Below are 18,624 nucleotides of genomic sequence, written 5' to 3'. Positions count from 1 at the left end.
GATCATTTCTCAGAATGAATTTCTAGGTGTGGACTTACTGGAGTCATTTTTAAAGCTTTGAGTCCATAATGCTAAAGAATACTCCAGAAAGGTCGTGGGACTACTGTTCAGTAGTTTGAGGGTGCCTTGTTCCCTGTGTGCACACACGCGTGCGCACACACACATACCACCACCCCCACCCCAACGTCTGCCCTTATCATTTTGATTCATCTTTGTCAGTTCTTTCTTTTCTTCTTCCTTTATCTGTCAGTTCTAGGACCATTGCTATACTATTTTGAGTTAATTTTATAAAATGTTTTACTGTCTGACAGGGCAAATCCACAATCCCTTACTCCCAGATTGCTTAATTAAAAAAAAATAATCCTGTTATTCTTACATATTTTAAAATGAATTTATAGCATTTTAGAAGTTCTAGAAATAATTCCTTTGAGATTTTCTTTGAGCTTGCATTAAAATCATAGGTTAACTTAGTAGGACTTAAGCTCTTCAGTGAAAATTTTGAGTCTTATTATCCAGGCACGTAATGTAATTTTCTGTTTATTTAGTAAAATATTTTTTGTTTTTGTCATATAGCTAGTACCTGCACATCTGTTTTTGTTCATTAACCTTTAGAGCTATGGACTTTCCCTTGTTTACAATTTTGATTGCCTCCCTTAAAGTTTAAGTTTGTAGTATTTGTGTTCTCATGTTCAAAGTGCTTAGGATAGAGACTATTTACTTATTTTGATTTCAGTTTTTTTGTTTTGTTTTTCTTATCCATTGTTACTAATTTCTTGCTTAATTTTGTTGTCACATGAGGACAAGAAGAATTATTTTTAAAATTCTCTGTTTTATGACTGTCTCATTCCTTTGAAGTCAGGAGTAGGAGATTTATTCCCTAGATAAGTCATATTGTTTTCAAATACTTAATTTTCCCATATTGCTAATTTTTTTTCTCTCTTATTAGTGCCTATTTGCTGGGAGAAGTCTATATTCAGTATCTAGAGTTGAAGTTGTTGTGAATTTGTCATAGATTTTGTGACAACTTGTCCAAATATTTTATTCTGGACAATCGTGAGAGAAGGGAGTTTTATGTTTTCTTTTTCGCCTAAATTGGAACATGATTGTCTGTTGGAAAAATGGCTGCTAAAGAATGTAATCATTGGTGCAGCCAGGAAAGTGCTATATTTTTTTTAAAGTCTGCTTTCTATATTTACTAAAGCAGCTCGAAGTGTGTACAGTTACTGCCACCTCTCAGAATGGGCACAACTGCCCTTGATAGGCACCTTCCAGTTGTTAGCATGCTTATTTTCCTTCTAAACTGTGTTGCCAAGTGACAGTAAGAGTGGCTACTCAGGTATCAGCTACCAATGCTGACCAAAGCCTGTGTGACCCTGAATGAGGTTTTCCTGGTGACTCCCTGACCTGCAGTCCCCACTATGTTAAGTGTGTGTGTGTGGGGGGGGGTGGCATTCTGGTATCTACCCCACGAACTACTACCCAGGCAGGCTTTTTCTTGTAGTGAGTTGAATCGTGGCCTTTACTGGAATCTTACTTGTATCATGTTTTACAGAATTTTTAATTTATAATTTGAGGCATATTTAATTTTTCTAACACAGGTGCAAATTGTTCCCTTTTAATACTGCATCAGTCATTTCTGGGTGGGAATTGGTGAGGGAGAGGAACTTGATGCCATGCTCCACCACACTTTCCTCCTGGCCATCTAGCCGCACTATCCCTTCCAGTAGGTGGTTGTGGAGCTTCCTCTGGACACAGTCCACAATCACTTCCACCTGATCCAGGCCACAGATGGAATTTAAACATTTCGATCTTAACAATTCCTTATGTTTAATACAGTTGTTTTTAGCGACCTATCTTTAGTGGAGTATATAGCAGGAGGTGTATTCTCAGCCTGTCTTCTCCTTTCCCTGACTTTAAACCCACCCTATCACAAAATACTGAACACATTCTGTGACCTCCTTGGTTCTTAATGAGAGGCTGAATCATAGAGGACAGACCTAAGGGTGTCTGACTGGAAGCAGGGAGACGTGGTAGTGATTTCTTCCCTAGAACCTGGACTGAGAGTGAATGAGGTGTGTTAGAAGGGCTTTGAGAATGTAGAGGACACCCTATATCTAACTAATGGGAAGGTAGGACTCCATATGTTCGGTAAAAATCCTATGTCCAGTCTCCACTATGGACTGTGTGAGTCCACCTTTCTTTTCCAATGATAATAGAGAACTTCAAACACTTAGGACATTTAAAAATGCCCGTACTCTGCTTATTTGTGAAAATAGACAATTGTTTAATTTTAGGTGTGTTTTTTTTTCTTTATTGTGCTCCTTCTGACTATAGGAGCCCAAATATTGAGAAAGATATTTTAAAAATATATGTAAAATGTGAATTTACTTCCTTTGTTCTATTGTTTTCTCCCTTTTGGGAGGCTGCAAAGGGACACGGAATATCTTAAGGTAAACTGAAATCGACTCTGATCATAGGGATTTTTAAAATTCTGTTATGGAGTCTGTCATCAGCATTCGCTTTTAAATGGTAAACTTATGTTTCCGGATTACATATCTGAAGTTTTATATTATACATTATACATTGTATAAATTACATCTTGTGTATATTAAATTGTTATTGTATAAATACCTTAAAGGATTTAAATTGGATATATCGAGAAAAAGTATTTTATTGTGTCTTTCATAATTCATGAATTACTAGGACTATATCTTCACCAGTTATAGAGGTTTTTACCAGTTATAGAGGTTTTTACCAGTTATATTTGGTAATAAAATTTATCCAGAAGATATTTCTATTTAGAATCTTCTCTTTAAAATAAAGACCTAGCAACTCTGAATTTTTTAAAGAAGTTTAATCCTAAAGCAGATTTCTCTGTGACATTAATTACTGCTTAAATGTCATTGTTAAATTATTTTTCTTGGGTTAAATGAGAAACAGACTGCTTCTAATTATTGTGGGTTAACCTATAACTAATATCTTAACTTTCAGAGAAGAAATTATGAGGTTTTGATTTCCCAGTTCACAAAATAAGTTAATTCCTGGACCATCATTTGAAGAATATTCTGTGATACAAATCTTCTGACTGTCTCAATGTGCATTATTTTCCGTGAATTTTGGTATTTTGGTGCCATCTTGTGGCTTGGCTTTATAGTAACTTCAACACTCAAATGCATTTTTAAATAGTGTTTTGGGAGGGATAAAATGTAGTGGAAATTCTTTCCAAAATGCAATTATGTATTAACATAAGTCTGCATAAAAAGTGTTGAGAATAACTTATTTGTCATTTGGTCAGTGGCCAAACAAAAATAGTAAGGATGGTAATATATGCTTCTTGGTTTCTGAAATTCTGTTTTTATGATCTTTATCCCTAGTTGCTACTGTTTGAACGATCTTGGATGAGCAGATGGAAGTCTTCTGTTCTGCATGAAGGGGAAGGGAACATAAGGAGTGTGAAGTGGAGAGGCCATCTGATTGCTTGGGCCAATAATATGGTAAAAGCACGTCTCCATCTTCCTAATGCTTCATTAGAGCCAAAAGAATAGCCAAACTGAGAGGGCTGTAATAACGGGAAAGATGCTACTTGCTGCAGTGGTCATTTCTAAAATATACAAACAAACGGCGATTGATATCATACCTAGAAGGTTAAAGAAATTAGATTGCTCTTAGCTTTCCTAATAGAGTAATTCCCAACATGTCATAGACTCTATTTTAGAGGAAGAAACCTGAGGCATGGAGAATAGCCAAGAAAATGAAAAGCCGTCTTAATAATTGAAAGGCTGCATTGGGAATGTGGTCTTGAAAATACCATTTGCCTATTAGCCAAGGGCAAGTAACAGTTGATATGAAACAAGTGCAGGATATTGTTGATTTCGTTTTTACTCCCAGTATAATCACAGGCAAAAAATAGGCCTGCCTTTTAAAAAGTAGGTTGTAATTTTTTGGTGCTCCACTTATTTCAAGTTTATTCAGTATGAATTAGAGCGAGTAGAAAATTTAAAAATTGTCTTTTTGACATAAGGAATTTCTTTTGGAATTTCAAGGTATAACTTAGTAAATTAGCTCTATTTGTTTTAAATGCTAGCGATCTCTCAGAACCTACCTTGCTATTCAGGAATTTTCTTACTTTTCCTGGGTCACAGTAAAGATAAACAGACTTGTGACCTCTTGGTTTATTTTTAGTTAACTGCTTGCTTGATGTTTTCATTTGAGTACTTTAAATGTCAGTTGTAGTTTTATTAGTGGATTTTCAGTTTCATAGTGTTTCTAAAAACAAACTTCATTTTTGTAGTGGAACAATACAATTAGAAATGTTACTTGTCTGTCATTTTAGAAATGCAGTTGTCAACATTTGTACATTTCACACGCATATTGTATTTGAGCCACTGATACCATCTACTAATAAAATCTCTTTTGTCCAGAAAGAAGCATAAAAGTTTGCTTTTTAGGTTCTCACAGGGTCATGTGGAGTAGGAGCATTTTACTTTGCCTGGCTCCCAGCCATGCTCAATATACACTGTCAATATTTTGCAGTGCTGGTTATTGGTGGTGCGTAGCGGTGGTTGTTAATAAATTTTCCTTTACTTTTCTTCTCCTGAGTAGAGAATACTTAATATTGTTTTATTTTCCAGGGTGTGAAGATTTTTGACATCACCTCAAAGCAGAGAATCACCAATGTGCCTCGGGATGATATAAGTCTTCGCCCAGATATGTATCCCTGCAGCCTCTGCTGGAAGGACAGTGTGACACTGATTATTGGCTGGGGGACTTCTGTCAAGGTTGTTTTGCTTGTCTTTATAATAAGTCCATGTTGTATAGATCCATTGAGGATGGTCCAAAGGAATATGAGTTCTTGAATTGCTTCTCAGAATCAAAATATTTTCACTTGAATATTATTATCACATGATAATCATTTACCACTCAAATCTTTTTATATGCATAAGTTTTAAAACATAGTCTCTTTTCCGTGCTATTCAAAACAAATTGTGAAGTTTTCTATGTTCGGAATTGTGTTCCCTTTTTTAATCATTTTTTTTTTTTAATTTCCTGTAACCCAGTTGGCCTTGGCTATTTATAGAACATGTGGTTGGTTTTATTGCTTCATCTGGTTTTCCTGTCTCAGTTGTTCTTTCCGTATCCCTTAGCTCTGACCCTTTGCTTCTTCATTAGAGTTAATGGCAGAAAAAGAAGGATAAAATGAAACCATCCTGCTTGCTTGGTAATAATATGATGGAGTAGAGGCCAAGACTTATTATCCATAAGACTTGAGACTATTTTGTGGCATATAACTATCTGCCCTTTATGTGCCTGACTACATGAAATTTAGCTATTTTACAAAAGAGGCCCAAAGATCATTCATGTTTATTTCATGCATAACAGTGCTTGTCTTGTATTAGATACTTCAGAGCCAAAAGTTATTTGCTTACATTTATTTATTTTATTTATTTTTTATTTTTTAGGCAAGGCAACCCTCGGTTGACCTCACAGATTGCAAGGACCTTGTCAGCTTACCATCCTAATTTTTTTTTATTTTTTACGCCTACAGCACCTGGTCTTCCTAGGTGGTCTTCCATCCAAGTACTAACCAGGCCTGACCCTGCTTAGCTTCCGAGATCAGATGGGATCAGGGTGGCATGGCCATAGAAAAGCTTCCGTTTAAAAATATATAGATTAACCTAAACAAAATAAACTAAAAATTAGCTGAAGTAAAAGTGGTATGAGAAAGTAACCTGGCAGTCATCTAATTTCTGGAAGAGCTTAGGCTTTGGAGTTGCATAGACTTGGAGTCAACTCCAGCTTCTCCATTTACTTCCCATGTGACCCTAAGACTTATTCTCCTCATCTGCACAATGGGAGCACAAATCATTCGCACATCATACGTTTTGTGGAGTTTTAAATGAGGCAGTTCGTATTAGGAGCTTAACATAGAATCTGACATATTGTGTTTAATAAATATTAGCTGCCATTATTATGTTATAAAATTCTAAAAAAGCCATGAAAGAGACATGGCTATTTAAAATGTACTTTTCTCTGGAAAAGGAAAGCATACAAATTATTAATGCAACGCTTCTTACCAAAACGAGCATTGTTAACTTGAGGTTAGGGTCTCTTGGCCCTTACCCTGATAGAATTCAGTTTCTATTTTCTTTCTCTCTTAATTAAACATATGCTAATTGTTTTCACTTGTTAAATGAACATGGCCTGCTTCACAGTAACGATAACAGGAAAGAAGTCTTGCCCCAAAGTCTAGTATTAAAAGAAGTGATTCCCCAGTATCCCTATCCCATGTGTGTGGTGACTCATCCAGTAAACTTAACGTTCTTGATATTTTTTAAATTTCTTAAATGTACCAAGTGACTTTTTTCTTTGTTTTAAAGTTGTGATTTTCTTTTCTTTTGGTGAAAGACAGGAAAAATTAGTCTGTAGAGACATGTAAAATGTTCACTGATTGCTACTAGAAATACATTCTCTATTAGGCTGAATAATGGCCCCCAAAGAGAGCAAGTCCTAATTCTTGCAACCTGTAAACATTTCTTTATATGGCAAAAGAGGTGATTAAATAAGGATCTTGAAAGGGGAGATTATCCTGCATTATCTGGGTGGACCATAAATGCAGTCACATGTGTCCTTAAAGAGGGAGAGCTACCACCAAAGGGTGGAGACAATGTGACCACGGAGGCAGAGAGTGTGTAGCCTGGGAATGCTGGCAGCTACCAGAAGCTAGAGGACGCAAGGATTCTAGATGCTCCTCTAGAGCTTCTAGGGGTGCGGTCCTACCAACACCTTGGTTTTGGCCCAGTGAAACTGATTTCAGACTTTGAGCCTACAAAACTATGAAAGAATAAATTTCTTTCGTTTTAAACCCCCAAGTTTGTGGTAATCTGTTACAGCAGTCATGGGAAACCAAAGTACTTTGTGCCCAAATTACAGTCCAACGCATGATTTTTCATGTTGAATGTTTCATTTTATTAGAGATTCCCCTTCTTTAGACTCAATTAGTAAGATGTGGAGCACTTCTCAGTGGTGCATCTGGAGGTAAGAAAAGATAGGACATAAGCTTTTCTCTCAGAGAGCAATTTAGTGTGCAATTAGACCTAACCATTTTATTTTTTATTCATTCATTCATGCAACAATATTTACCGAGTTTCTGCAATGTGCCAGGCAATGTTCTAGTGCTGCAGATACATAAGTAAATGGATGAATGCCTTTCCTGGGTAAATTTACATTCTAGAGTGGGAAAATGGACAAGTAAGTAAATATGCCATGTTGATGGTAATAAGTATCAAGGGGAGTAGTTAAACAGAAAAGTGGGGAAAGGGGTCAGGTGGGTGCCATTTAATATATGGTAGTCCAGGGAAGACATCTCTAGTGTGTGTCATCTGTGCAGAGATCTGGGGAGAAGACGTGGGTGAGGGGACATCAGCAGAGGGGGCAGCCAGGATGGAATCTTTGAGGCAAGAGTGTGATTGGTGTGTCTTTGTGGAACATAAAGGAAACTATCACCTCCAGAGTGGGTAGAGTAGGTGTGGAGGAGAGGGATAGAAGATGACACTAGAGGGAGAGATGTATGTGGGTATGTTGTGGTAGAACAGATCATGTAGGGGTTCACAGGCCTTTGTGAAATCTTTGGGTTTTAATCTGAGTGAGTTAGGAAGCCAGCAAAGGGAATTAGTTCAGTAGTCTAACTCGGATTTTAAAAGGATCGCTCTGGTTGCTGTATGGAGTTAAACAGCAAAGGTGCAGGGAAGAGGGAAGACTGGATAGGAGGCTACTCCAATAACCTCAGTTTAAAATGGTGTCTTGGATCAGCTGGTGCAACTTATAAGGAATGGTTAGATTCTGAATATATTTTGAAAGTAGACCCCATAATATTTGTTCATGGTTGGATGTGTCATATAAGAAGAGAGAAGTCAACAGTGTCTTTTTTTTTTTTTTTTTTTCACTTGAGGAACTGGAAAATGAAACTGCCTTTTTCTGAAGTGGGAAAGACTGCCAATGAAGAATGCTTAGAAGAGAAAAGTCAGGAGTTGTTTTAGTATATGTCCACTTGAGTTGCCTATTAGATATAGAAATGGAGAAGTGGAGGAGAAAGTTGAATGACGCAAATTAGTGTTCATGGGTGAGAATCTACCTGTCAGTGTAAAGGGCTCTTGAATTCCTTGATCTGCTTTTATGCAAGACATGAGCTTAGAGTAACACTTTGCTGTTCACACACCTGCTGCTACCCATCTATGAGACAGGTGCTGGGATAAGAGCTCAGACTATAGAACTAAGAAGGGTAGAGTAGAGCCATCGCCCTACTGCTAGTAGTGCCATGTGTCTTTGTCTTCAGAGAGGTTGTGGCATGGGCCGGAGACACAGTCCAGCCTTGGCACAAGTTCACTTCTTCCAGAAAGCTTTCCTCTCCTGTCAGTAGATTCTCTCGCTCTGTATTTCTGTACTTTCTCATCACACTTGAGTAAAATATCTTATTTAATTGTGTTTCCCCTACTCTACCATAATCCTCCTAAGGAAAGAGCTATATCTGTTTTACAAAGCCCTTAACATAGGAATGGTGCCCAGAGTTAAAGTTACTCAAGAGTACTAGTTAATGTTACACACACACACACACACACTCTCTCTCTCTCTCTCTCTCTCTCTCTCTCTCTCTCTCACTCACTCATACGTTCTGTTATCATACTTCAGAGCTTTTGAAACACTATTCCTCATGTACTTTTATTAGCACATTAAAATATTCATTTGGCATTGTGGAGAGTGCCTGTTAGACAATTTAGTAGTTTCCCTAATAAGTGTGGACAGAAGAGTGAATAACATATGTCAAAAGTCTAACAAAAAGAGAAGGAAATTGGGGAACATTGGAGGAAGTGGACAGGAAATTGTCTGAGATGGACAGGAAACAAATGACTGAAAGCAGTCAAGTGAGAAGATAGTTGGTCACTTCTAAATAAATGCTTATATCTCCACAGCCACGGGTTCAATCCCTATGTTAGAGAAAGCGAGTATTCTCATGTAGTCACTGTGTGGCTGGACAGCAGTTTGGATGTGTATATTCAACAAACCAAACAAAACCTTGTAACATTGTATATACCCATTGGTCGGTCAATTCTGCCTCTAGGAATAAAAGGCTAAAAGTCTAAACATTTTATATTTAACTATATTTATTGCCTTATTGCTTGTGTTAGAGATAGAAGTAAAAATCTAATGTCTTAAAGGGGATTAAGAAAATTAAAGAACACTCATGTAATGAAATACTATAAAGACATTAAAGAATTGTGGAAGAACATTTAATATATTAAATTAGTTGTAGTAAATTGTTAGGTTAATAAAAGTAGGCTAAAAAAGATTGTTAATGATGTTCACTTTTCTTAGGACAGCGAATAATATTTGTTTTTTTTTCTTTAGGTTTTTCTGTATTTTAGAATTTTCTATATTGTAGCTATACTTAGGGTGTGGCAGCTATAACAGAACGCAATAAATACAATCGAAAGAAAGGGGAAAAAACCTGATCCCTGACAAAAATTAAGCCCAATCAATATTTAACTTTAGATTCAGTCTTATCTCAGTGGCTGAACTTATGTAAATTTTTGTTGTACCTTATTACTAAATAGAATGTATTTACTTTAGAAAATATAGCAAAGAAAATAGAAAATATCCATAGTCTTATCACTCTGAAACAACCATTCTTAACATATTTGTAGTGTGTTTTGTGTGTGATAAATACACACATGTCTGTGTGTGTGTGTATAATATGTATATGTGTATATCTATCCTAACTATATACATGTAATTTAAAATAGGGATTGGCAGACTTTTTCTGTAAAGGGTTGGTATTAAATATTTTAGACTTAGCAGGCTATATACTGTTTCTGTTTAATATTTTTTTTCTTCCCTTCCTTCCCTTTCTCCCACCTTCCCTCCCTCTCTTCTTTCCAAGGATTTAAGAGTATAAAAACTAGTCTTACTTATAGGCCTTAAAAAGAGGCCAGGGCCAGGCAGGAGTTTACCAACCCCTGATTCAATTATATAACATTTATATTAATATACTTTAAGAAGAGCATGTGCCACTTTTGCAAAGTAGGATTTAGCAACAGTGAAATAAATTACTAATATGTAATCAGAAACACAAGACCTAATATGAATGTTGCCCAAATTAGCCATTGGGCATTTTTGGATATGTACTTCTGCCAGAGCTTTATGGGTCATTGGAAACCTGTTAAAACTATATTATAGTTACCTTTCTTTCTTTGCCCTTGTATGAGACTTTATTGAAGAATAACATGGAAGAATATAAGTAATGGTTGCTATATGTCCTTGAAGTTAATTTTTATCCTTTAAATCATTGGATAGATTGTGTTGTATGTACTCCATCTTCAGTTCCAAATGGCTAATTTAATGAAAGTATCATATTGAATGAAATGTTATGGAGAATTTTCCATCGAATGAATAAAATAACCTGTGAATTTATTTTCTAGGTATGTTCAGTGAAGGAACGGCATGCCAGTGAGATGAGGGACTTGCCAAGTCGATATGTTGAAATAGGTATGCCTTCTATAAATGTAAAACTTCAAAAGAGAATCCATTTTGTTAAGGGGAAACCGGAGACCATTCTTCTTCAGGCCTTATCACTTGGGACCTTGATAAAATAGGTCAAGAAGCTTCTGTTTTCAGTTTTGGGACTTCACTATAGAGACTCCTTTTTCTTATTGTATTTATAGTTTTTGCACAGTACTTTTTTTAGTTGGCTTTGAAGTTGCATAACCATGGGTGTGGGTTCTGATTCTGTTGTTTATCACCTGGATTTTGGACAAATTTCTACATGCCTCAATAGTCTTATCTATAAAATGTGCAAAAGAATACCTTTCCCACATGTTGTTTATGAGAATTCCAAGAGTTAATACATGTACAGCTCATAGCACAGTACTGACACCTAGTCATGTCAACATGTATCTTCTGAATATTAATTTTCACTGTCACTGGTCTGGTCCAAACTGCCATAATCTTTTTTTTTTTTTTTTTTGATCACTGCAGCAGTCTCCTAACTGGTTTATTTCCTTCCATTATAAATTACTGTAATCTAGTCTCCCCACTACATTTAAAATACACATAAGATCATGTCATTATCCTTCAGTCCCTTCTCATTATTCTTTGGATAAAAATGAGACTCTTCAGCAAGACCACAGGGGTCTGTGTCATCCCTCACCTGCTCCTCTAGCATCTGCCAAACTTTTCTTTAGTCTCTGTGCTGCAGCTACACTGCCTTCTTCACCTATGCATGCTCCTTCTTCCACCTCTATCTAGAATGCCCTTCTTGCATCTTCACTTCATTGACCCTTAATCATCCTTAAACATACCTCAGCTCAAATATTGCTTTCCTGGGAAAGCCCACTGGACCTCCAACCTAGGTCACATCCTCCTATTATAGGCATGTGGAACACACCCCCTTTCAGGCACTTGTTTCAGTTGCAGGGATCTTGTGATTATTCAGTGCATTCCTGTTTCTTCCATGAGACTATAACATCCTTCAGATTACATGCTGAGTCTGATTTTGCTCAGTGCTTTATCTCGGCCTGGCACAATGCCTGCCTGGCATATAGTAGATGCTAAGTAATATTGTGTTGAATGAATCAATGACTGGGAAAGAGCTATTCAGGAGAAGTATGCCAAAGAAGACATACCATTACTCTATAACTTAGTTTCATAACAATGCAAAAGTTATTCAGATAGAAAGGATGAAAGTTAAATGGCTTTTGTCGATTAAAGAGATACAGTAAAAGCTATTTTTATATCATTTAGAACTGAGAGCAATAGGAGACAACAGTTGTGTGGCAAGAAAAGTTTTGGCATATTTATAAGTCAGCTGAAAATTTCATTTACTCATTTGCATGATGGATGAGGAATATAAATTTGATGGGTCATTATAACAAAATGAAGCTGAGATAATGATTTATACATGACTATATTTCTGAAAACCAAGAAAGGTGTATGTTACCCACATGACTAATATGGATATAGCATTTAAATCCGGGATATTTTGTACTTGAAACTTATTGGTAGAGCTTTAATAACTTTTTGCCTTAGAAAGATACATAAATACACAGTTCATATTGCTCAGAGTATGAACAGAATAGCTATATGCAGAATACAATGACACTGAGAAAAACTGAGGAACAAGATAATAGAGAAGACTGATAACTCAAAAATAAAGATCATTATTTCATTATGTCTGTCTTCTTTCCTGCTGCCCTCTTGTCATCAGAAAAAAAACTTCTGAATATCTCAATGCATAGTATCCTGAGAGATAAGTATTAGACTATTTTAAATACAGATTGTTTTTTAAAAATGCAAGAACTCTTGGGATTTTTAAAGACATAAAAATTTCCAGGGACACACAAAAATGTGACAGTTGTCATCTCACACACTAGATATGGGACATTGCCTTATGTTCCTTACCTGCATTAGTTCACTACACTCTCACAATAGCTTTGAAGGGCAGGTAGTCTGTTCTATAGATGAAGGAAAATGGGGGCTTAGGAATGTAAACAATTTGACTAAAATATTACTAACTACCATGGTGTTAAAATAGATATAATCTTCTCAATAAGGTTATTTCACCTTCCTGAGCCAGGCTTTTCTCACCTATAAAATGAAGGTAATAATATTTACCTTTGCAGATGGTTGTGAGAATAAGACGTGACATAAGTAATATCTATAACACAGTGTCTGGAGATGGTAGGTGCTCACTGAATCATGGTGGTTATTATCACCATGTAAACTCCCATGCCAGCTTCATGACTGCTAATAGCTGGCCCAGTAGTGGCCCCGGAGCCCTGAGATCATATTATTAAAGTGTAGTTCATCTCTATTGCAATTTATGTGAAATAGACCGTGTGTGAGTACTAACAATATCACATTACTGACATTTTACTACTACAGTTAGTGGTTAAGTACCATTTTTTTTTCCTCTCGAGAGCAAACCTTTAATAATATAAACCATTTCCACAGCAGGAGGCAAAGTGGTGTAGATAAGAGTCTTTGACTAGGATAAAGGAAAAGAGAAATATTAGGAGGTCTGGATTACAATTTGCTTTAGTGCTGAACAGCATGATCCACTCTTCTTTAGTAAATGAGATGAAAACAACATTGAGATTAAATAAGTATCTGTGGCTGTACATTTCTTAGAAGCCAAATGTTTATAACTCTTACTTTTTTTGTCAAAATCTCAAAACAACACAAAGTTATTACCTCGGTAGGATATTAATTTATTTTTGTAAATGAAAATGATAATAAAGATTAAGCCAACTTTCTAGTCACCAACCCATGAAGACATTCTCTATACATAAGGCTTTTTGGATGTCATTTCTTCTGAATTACATCGCTAAAAGTTGATTGTAGTCCATGCCTGCCCTACTTATTTTAACTTAACTTGTATACCTTATGTTCTCATAGGATTTCCTAATCCTCTGGCACTTTTCAGCATAGTTTTACATGGCCTTTATGGAATGGTAGTTGGAGAGCTATGATGTTGGGAAATGAAGCTGATATCTGTATGTCATTTTCTGGGTGTCTGCTTCCAGGGGCAGGTGACTTGATGACTTAATGTGTAAGGAATTAATGATTGAGTTCCTGGTCTTGATTTTATGCAGAAGTTTATTTAAAAATAAATAATAATCAAGAGAAAAACTGTGTGGGAATCTATGTATAAAATGACAAAGGATCCAGGAAGAAAGAGAGGGAGGAGATAAGATAGGACATCTTTTTCACTTTAATTAAGTGATGTCAGTTGATCTTATGCTGTGACTCTTCGAATTAAGCATATCATTCTATTTTCAGCCTCTTCATTGGGAAATCAGTGACCTGGGAATGGAATATCTGTGCGATAAATGTCTTTCTTAGATCCAAGTGTCTCTCCAACCACCTGCTACTGTTCTGACCCAGACATGCAGGTTCCAGCAGTGGGATAGTTGTTATGTGCATGCAAATGACATGGTTCATCTCGTAGTCTTAGTCTCAACCAGGAATCAGGACAGCTCTGGTATTTTTCAAAGTGTTTTTGCTTAAGGATCTAGCTATAATTGGTTTTTTGTTCTGTTATGAATTCAGTTTGACTTCTATAATCTATTTTTTGTTCTGCATTGAATTTTTTCTTAACATTTTATTATGAAAAATTTAGAACATACAAAAAATTAAAGAACTTTGCAGTGAGCACCTATATATTCACCTCCTAGATTTTGCAGTTCAGACTTTACTATACTTGCTTTATTACATATTTTTTTCCTCTATCCATTCTTCCTCAAAGTAAGAACTCTTTCCCACTTAGTGCTAGAAAATCAAATGTTTGTTGTTGAAAGTAGAATTAATATATTTTTCCGTAATAAGTAGTGGTAAGAAATTTGAATCACCTGAGGGAACAGATATTGTATTTCCTTTATATGAACAACTACCAAGCACACACTAAATACATTACAAGCACAATTTTATTTAATCTTTACAATAATCCCAGGAGGTAGAGGCTATTATCTCATTTTATAGGTAAAGAAGCTAAGGTTTAGCAAATAACTGCTCAAGATGATTGCATTCATAAGCAAAGGAGGCAACATTTGAACTCATATGCCTAGTTTCAAAGCTGTTGTTCATAACCTCTGTGCCATACATTCTTCCCATTCATTTCCTGTATCTCACCCCGGCCCTCGTTTGCAGGTAGAGGAACTGATGAGAGGGACAGAGGCTTGCAAATTCTCTAAAATCCAAAGACCCCTTTTAATATACCAGGAATGTCTGCTCACCTCTTCTTCAAACAGCCAGATGAAATAGAAATGCAATAGATTTGTTCTTTTATTTTGGTTCAGAGAAGTGTCTTGTATGGAGAAATAATACTTGTATTTCCTGTTGTTCTGTCCTGGGATTAAGAGCCCTTCTTTGTTACTGCTCCGAATTGTTAGAGAATAAACATAGTTGCCATGGATGGGTGTCAAGTCGAAATTGGTTCTAAGGAAAGGGAACCAAATCCAGACTGTGATACTATTCTTTTAATCCTTTAAAAAAGAAGAAAAACTCTTGTTTGCTATTTTTTAGAGTTTGACTTAAGTATAGTTGATGCATCAAGGTAGTTTGGGGTTTTGAGGTCTCTAAAGTTATTTATTTATTTTTAAATTTTATTTTATTGTGCTAAGAACCTTTAACATGAGATCCACCCTCTTAACAGACTTTTAAGTGTACAATACAGTATAGTTAACTATAGGTACAGCATTGTACAACAGATCACCAGTTTGCTCATCGTATATAGCAAACTTTATGCCTGTTGATTAGCAACTTTCCATTTTTCACTCCCCTCACCTCTTGGCAACCACCATTCCGCTCTTTGATTCTGTGAATTTGACTATTTTAGATACCTCTTATCAGTGAAATCATACAGTATTTAGCTTTCTGTGACTGGCTTATTTCACTCAGTATAATGTTATCAAGATTCATTGTTGCGTATTGCAGAATTTTCTTCCTTTTTTAAGGCTGAATAATGTTTCATTGTGTGTATACACCACATTTTCTTTATCTGTGGATGGACATTTAGATTGTTTCCACATTTTGGCCATTGTGAATAGTGCTGCAGTGAACATGGGAATGCTAATGTCTCTTCAAGATCCTGATTTCAATTCTTTTGGTTATATAGCCAGAAGTGGGATTGCTGGATCATATGGTAGTTCTATTTTTTATTTTTTTGTGGAACTTCCAAATTGTTTTCCATAGCAGCTGCACCATCTTGCATTCGTACCAGCAGCATGCTAGCGTTCCGCGTTCTCCACATCTTCACCAACACTTGTCTTTTTTTGAAAATAGCCTGTCGACAAGTTAAAGTATAACTATTTGGTTTGAGCATTTTGACCCAGCAGGTCTTTAATAATTACCTTTTCTGTTGCCTAAGCAGTGTGTTGTAAGCTACTCACTAAATTCATTCTGCCTCGATGTTGCTTCATGAGTGCTGAGGTGCACTGGTTGCATGCAGCTCTACCAGAGCGTTGTCAGACCCTTAACTTCCTCTGACGGTAGTGCACTTCCACTGTGAGGGTCTCTGTTCTCATTTGTTTTCTGGTCTGACTTGTTACTGGGAAAATTAAGACTTCAAAATGCTACTTCTGCTGTCTTCTACTACAGTGACTTTAGTCAAGCTATTTAACCTCACTGAGCATCTTATGGTAATAAATAGATAATGTCTGTGAAATATATAGCATGTTGCCTCTCAGCGTGTAAAATATATAGCATGTTGCCTCTCACTAAACGGAAGCTGTTATTAATATTACTGTTATATTTAGTTACTCAGTGAGAGAAAAACGGGTTTCTTTTAACAATGAGAAGAGTAAACTATTGTATTCAGTAAAATCAGTTGAAAGAAAATTGGGAGAAAGATAGATTTACTGAATTGTTCTGATGAAATGAATGCATTTCATAACTATTTATCACTAAAATATGCCTATAAGCCTGTATATGATAAGGGTACAAGTAATAATCAAGAATATTGACTTAAATATCATCTTATTGGTCTGAATACAAGGTGTTAAGTGAGATAATCTAATTGTAAATTATTTGGAATATGGTTTTTTCTTCAGACCTAAAATCTTGATTTTTATCTTTTACAATCTAATACACATTATATTTTTAATTTTTTAAAATGAAATTTTTATCGTGGAATTTTTTGTAATGAACATTTATTGAAATGTTTTCTCTCGTGTGTAAACACTATTCCGACCCATTAAGGGGCCTATAGTCATGATCATTGCCACTGGTTTCTAGCAGACTTGACACCAGGAGAACTTCAGAACAGCCAGCTAGCATTCCCTGGAAAAGACCATGCATGAGCCACTCTGAGAAGAGTGGATACAGGGCTGCAGTTAGGTCAAGGGGCTCTAGCAGCCCAGGAGCCCCTGTGAACTCTCACTGTTGAGCAGCCAGTTCTCCCTGCCAGGACCTAAAAACAAAGGCCAAAAGAATGCCAAGGTCAAATCTCATACTAAGGTTTAAGAAAAAGTGAATATGGAACAGAATAACATCCTTAGCAATAAAAGCACTCCAGAAAGAAACACCCACAAAATAGATCACAACTGTAATTTACTATTTTGAACAAGCTACAAGACGTTTTTAAGAAGAGATGTAAGGCATGAAAGAACAATAAAAGATCAGAATTTAATAATCTCAAGTGAGGTGACACAACTCAGGAAATATTTATAAATAAGAGATCATTTCAGAAATGAAGATTAAACTAGAAAGAACACAAGAGCAAATAAACAAGATAATGCTGCAAGAAAATAGAGGAGGAAGAAGTTTTAAATCAGAAAGAAATAAGGGAAAAAGAAGATTTACAGTTAAGTGATAAATATGGAAGACAGGCAAACATGATTCAGCCTACAAATAAGAGTCCCTCAAAACAAAACAAGGGAATGGAATAAATACCAAAAACAGTATTTCAAGAAAAATGTCCAGAAACTACAAAGAAACAAAACTTGAATCTATAAATTAAAATAGTACAGTGTGTATCTGAAAATAATACCTATGATGAGCAGTATCAAGATATATTTGAGTCACATTAGTGGACTTTAAAGACTAACAAAAAGTCTTTTGGGCATCAAGACCCGGGCTGTCCAATACAGTAGCCACTAGTCCCAGTGCTTGACACGTGGCAGGTGTGGACTGAGATGTGCTATACCTTCGTCCAAAGACACAGTATGAAAATAAAAAGAAAATTATCTCATTAATAACTTTTTATTTTGTTATGTGTTAAAATGATAATATTTTGGATATGTTGCATTAAATAAAATATATTTTTAAAATTACACCACTTTTTACTCTTTAATGTGGCTACTAGAAAATTTAAAATTACATATGTAAATTATGTATTTGACTTGTATTAATATTTTTTACACAGCTCTGATCAAGAACTCTAGCTTCCCTTCTGGATCAAGCCCGTAAACAGAACAGTTAGTTCTCTTTCTCGAACCAAAGGACCTCACTGAATAGAATTTTCATAGTCCTTTTGAGACTTTCTTTCTCCTCACTTAATCTGCTTAGACTCTCTCTCCTATAATTATTTTTCCTATAATTATTTCTCCTAACAGTGATAGGAATGCTTTGTCTTCCAGTATGAACCAGAGCATGGCAGTCCCTTCATCTGCATGAGGGTGAAGGAGGCTGTGCTGCAGCTGTAATGGGCACTTTGCTTATGTCCATCATAATCTGAGTGGACACAGCACACTCTCTGCAGAATCCTAGAGCCGTCGTTCACTCTCTAGCTCTTTTTGATCTGAAGCATAACTACTGTCTTTTGTAGTTCCCTTTAGAAAGTCTACATTTTTCTCCTTCCCCCACTCCCTCCAGCTTTTGCATTCTATTTTTTACTGCTCTCCAATAGAATCTGTCCTTATTTTCTTTGTGATTTATCTTTTCCAGATAATTGGTTTAAAGGTGAGCTTCTGTGGAGTTAGTCTTGTAAACCACCTGTATTTGAATTGTTTTGCATTTAGGAAAAAATAATTTTCATTAGAAATTTTTTAAATCGCTGTTATGAGGGAAAAATAGAATTTCAGGGAAAATAAACTGGACCTTTCATTGGTCCATTGAAAATTTGAAATAGAAAGTCAG

General features: G+C 35.8%; 1 protein-coding gene and 1 pseudogene across 4 annotated transcripts in view; one reads left to right on the top strand and one right to left on the bottom strand.

The window, feature by feature from the left end:
- VPS41 (VPS41, HOPS complex subunit) overlaps positions 1-18,624 on the top strand; it is a 166,988-nt gene that overhangs the window by 91,571 nt on the left and 56,793 nt on the right. For all 4 annotated transcript variants that reach the window (XM_011376692.2, XM_023521282.1, XM_011376693.2 and 1 more), the window contains 3 exons: positions 3,375-3,494; positions 4,632-4,778; positions 10,473-10,539. In XM_011376692.2, coding sequence (XP_011374994.1) covers positions 3,375-3,494; positions 4,632-4,778; positions 10,473-10,539 — 334 coding nt within the window. The remainder of the gene's footprint in view (positions 1-3,374; positions 3,495-4,631; positions 4,779-10,472; positions 10,540-18,624) is intronic.
- On the bottom strand, positions 5,537-5,645 carry LOC111730165 (annotated as a pseudogene).

Source organism: Pteropus vampyrus, unplaced genomic scaffold, assembly GCF_000151845.1.
Source record: "Pteropus vampyrus isolate Shadow unplaced genomic scaffold, Pvam_2.0 Scaffold302, whole genome shotgun sequence".
NCBI classification, from domain to species: Eukaryota; Metazoa; Chordata; class Mammalia; order Chiroptera; family Pteropodidae; genus Pteropus; species Pteropus vampyrus.
This window is presented reverse-complemented; position numbering and strand designations above follow the sequence as displayed.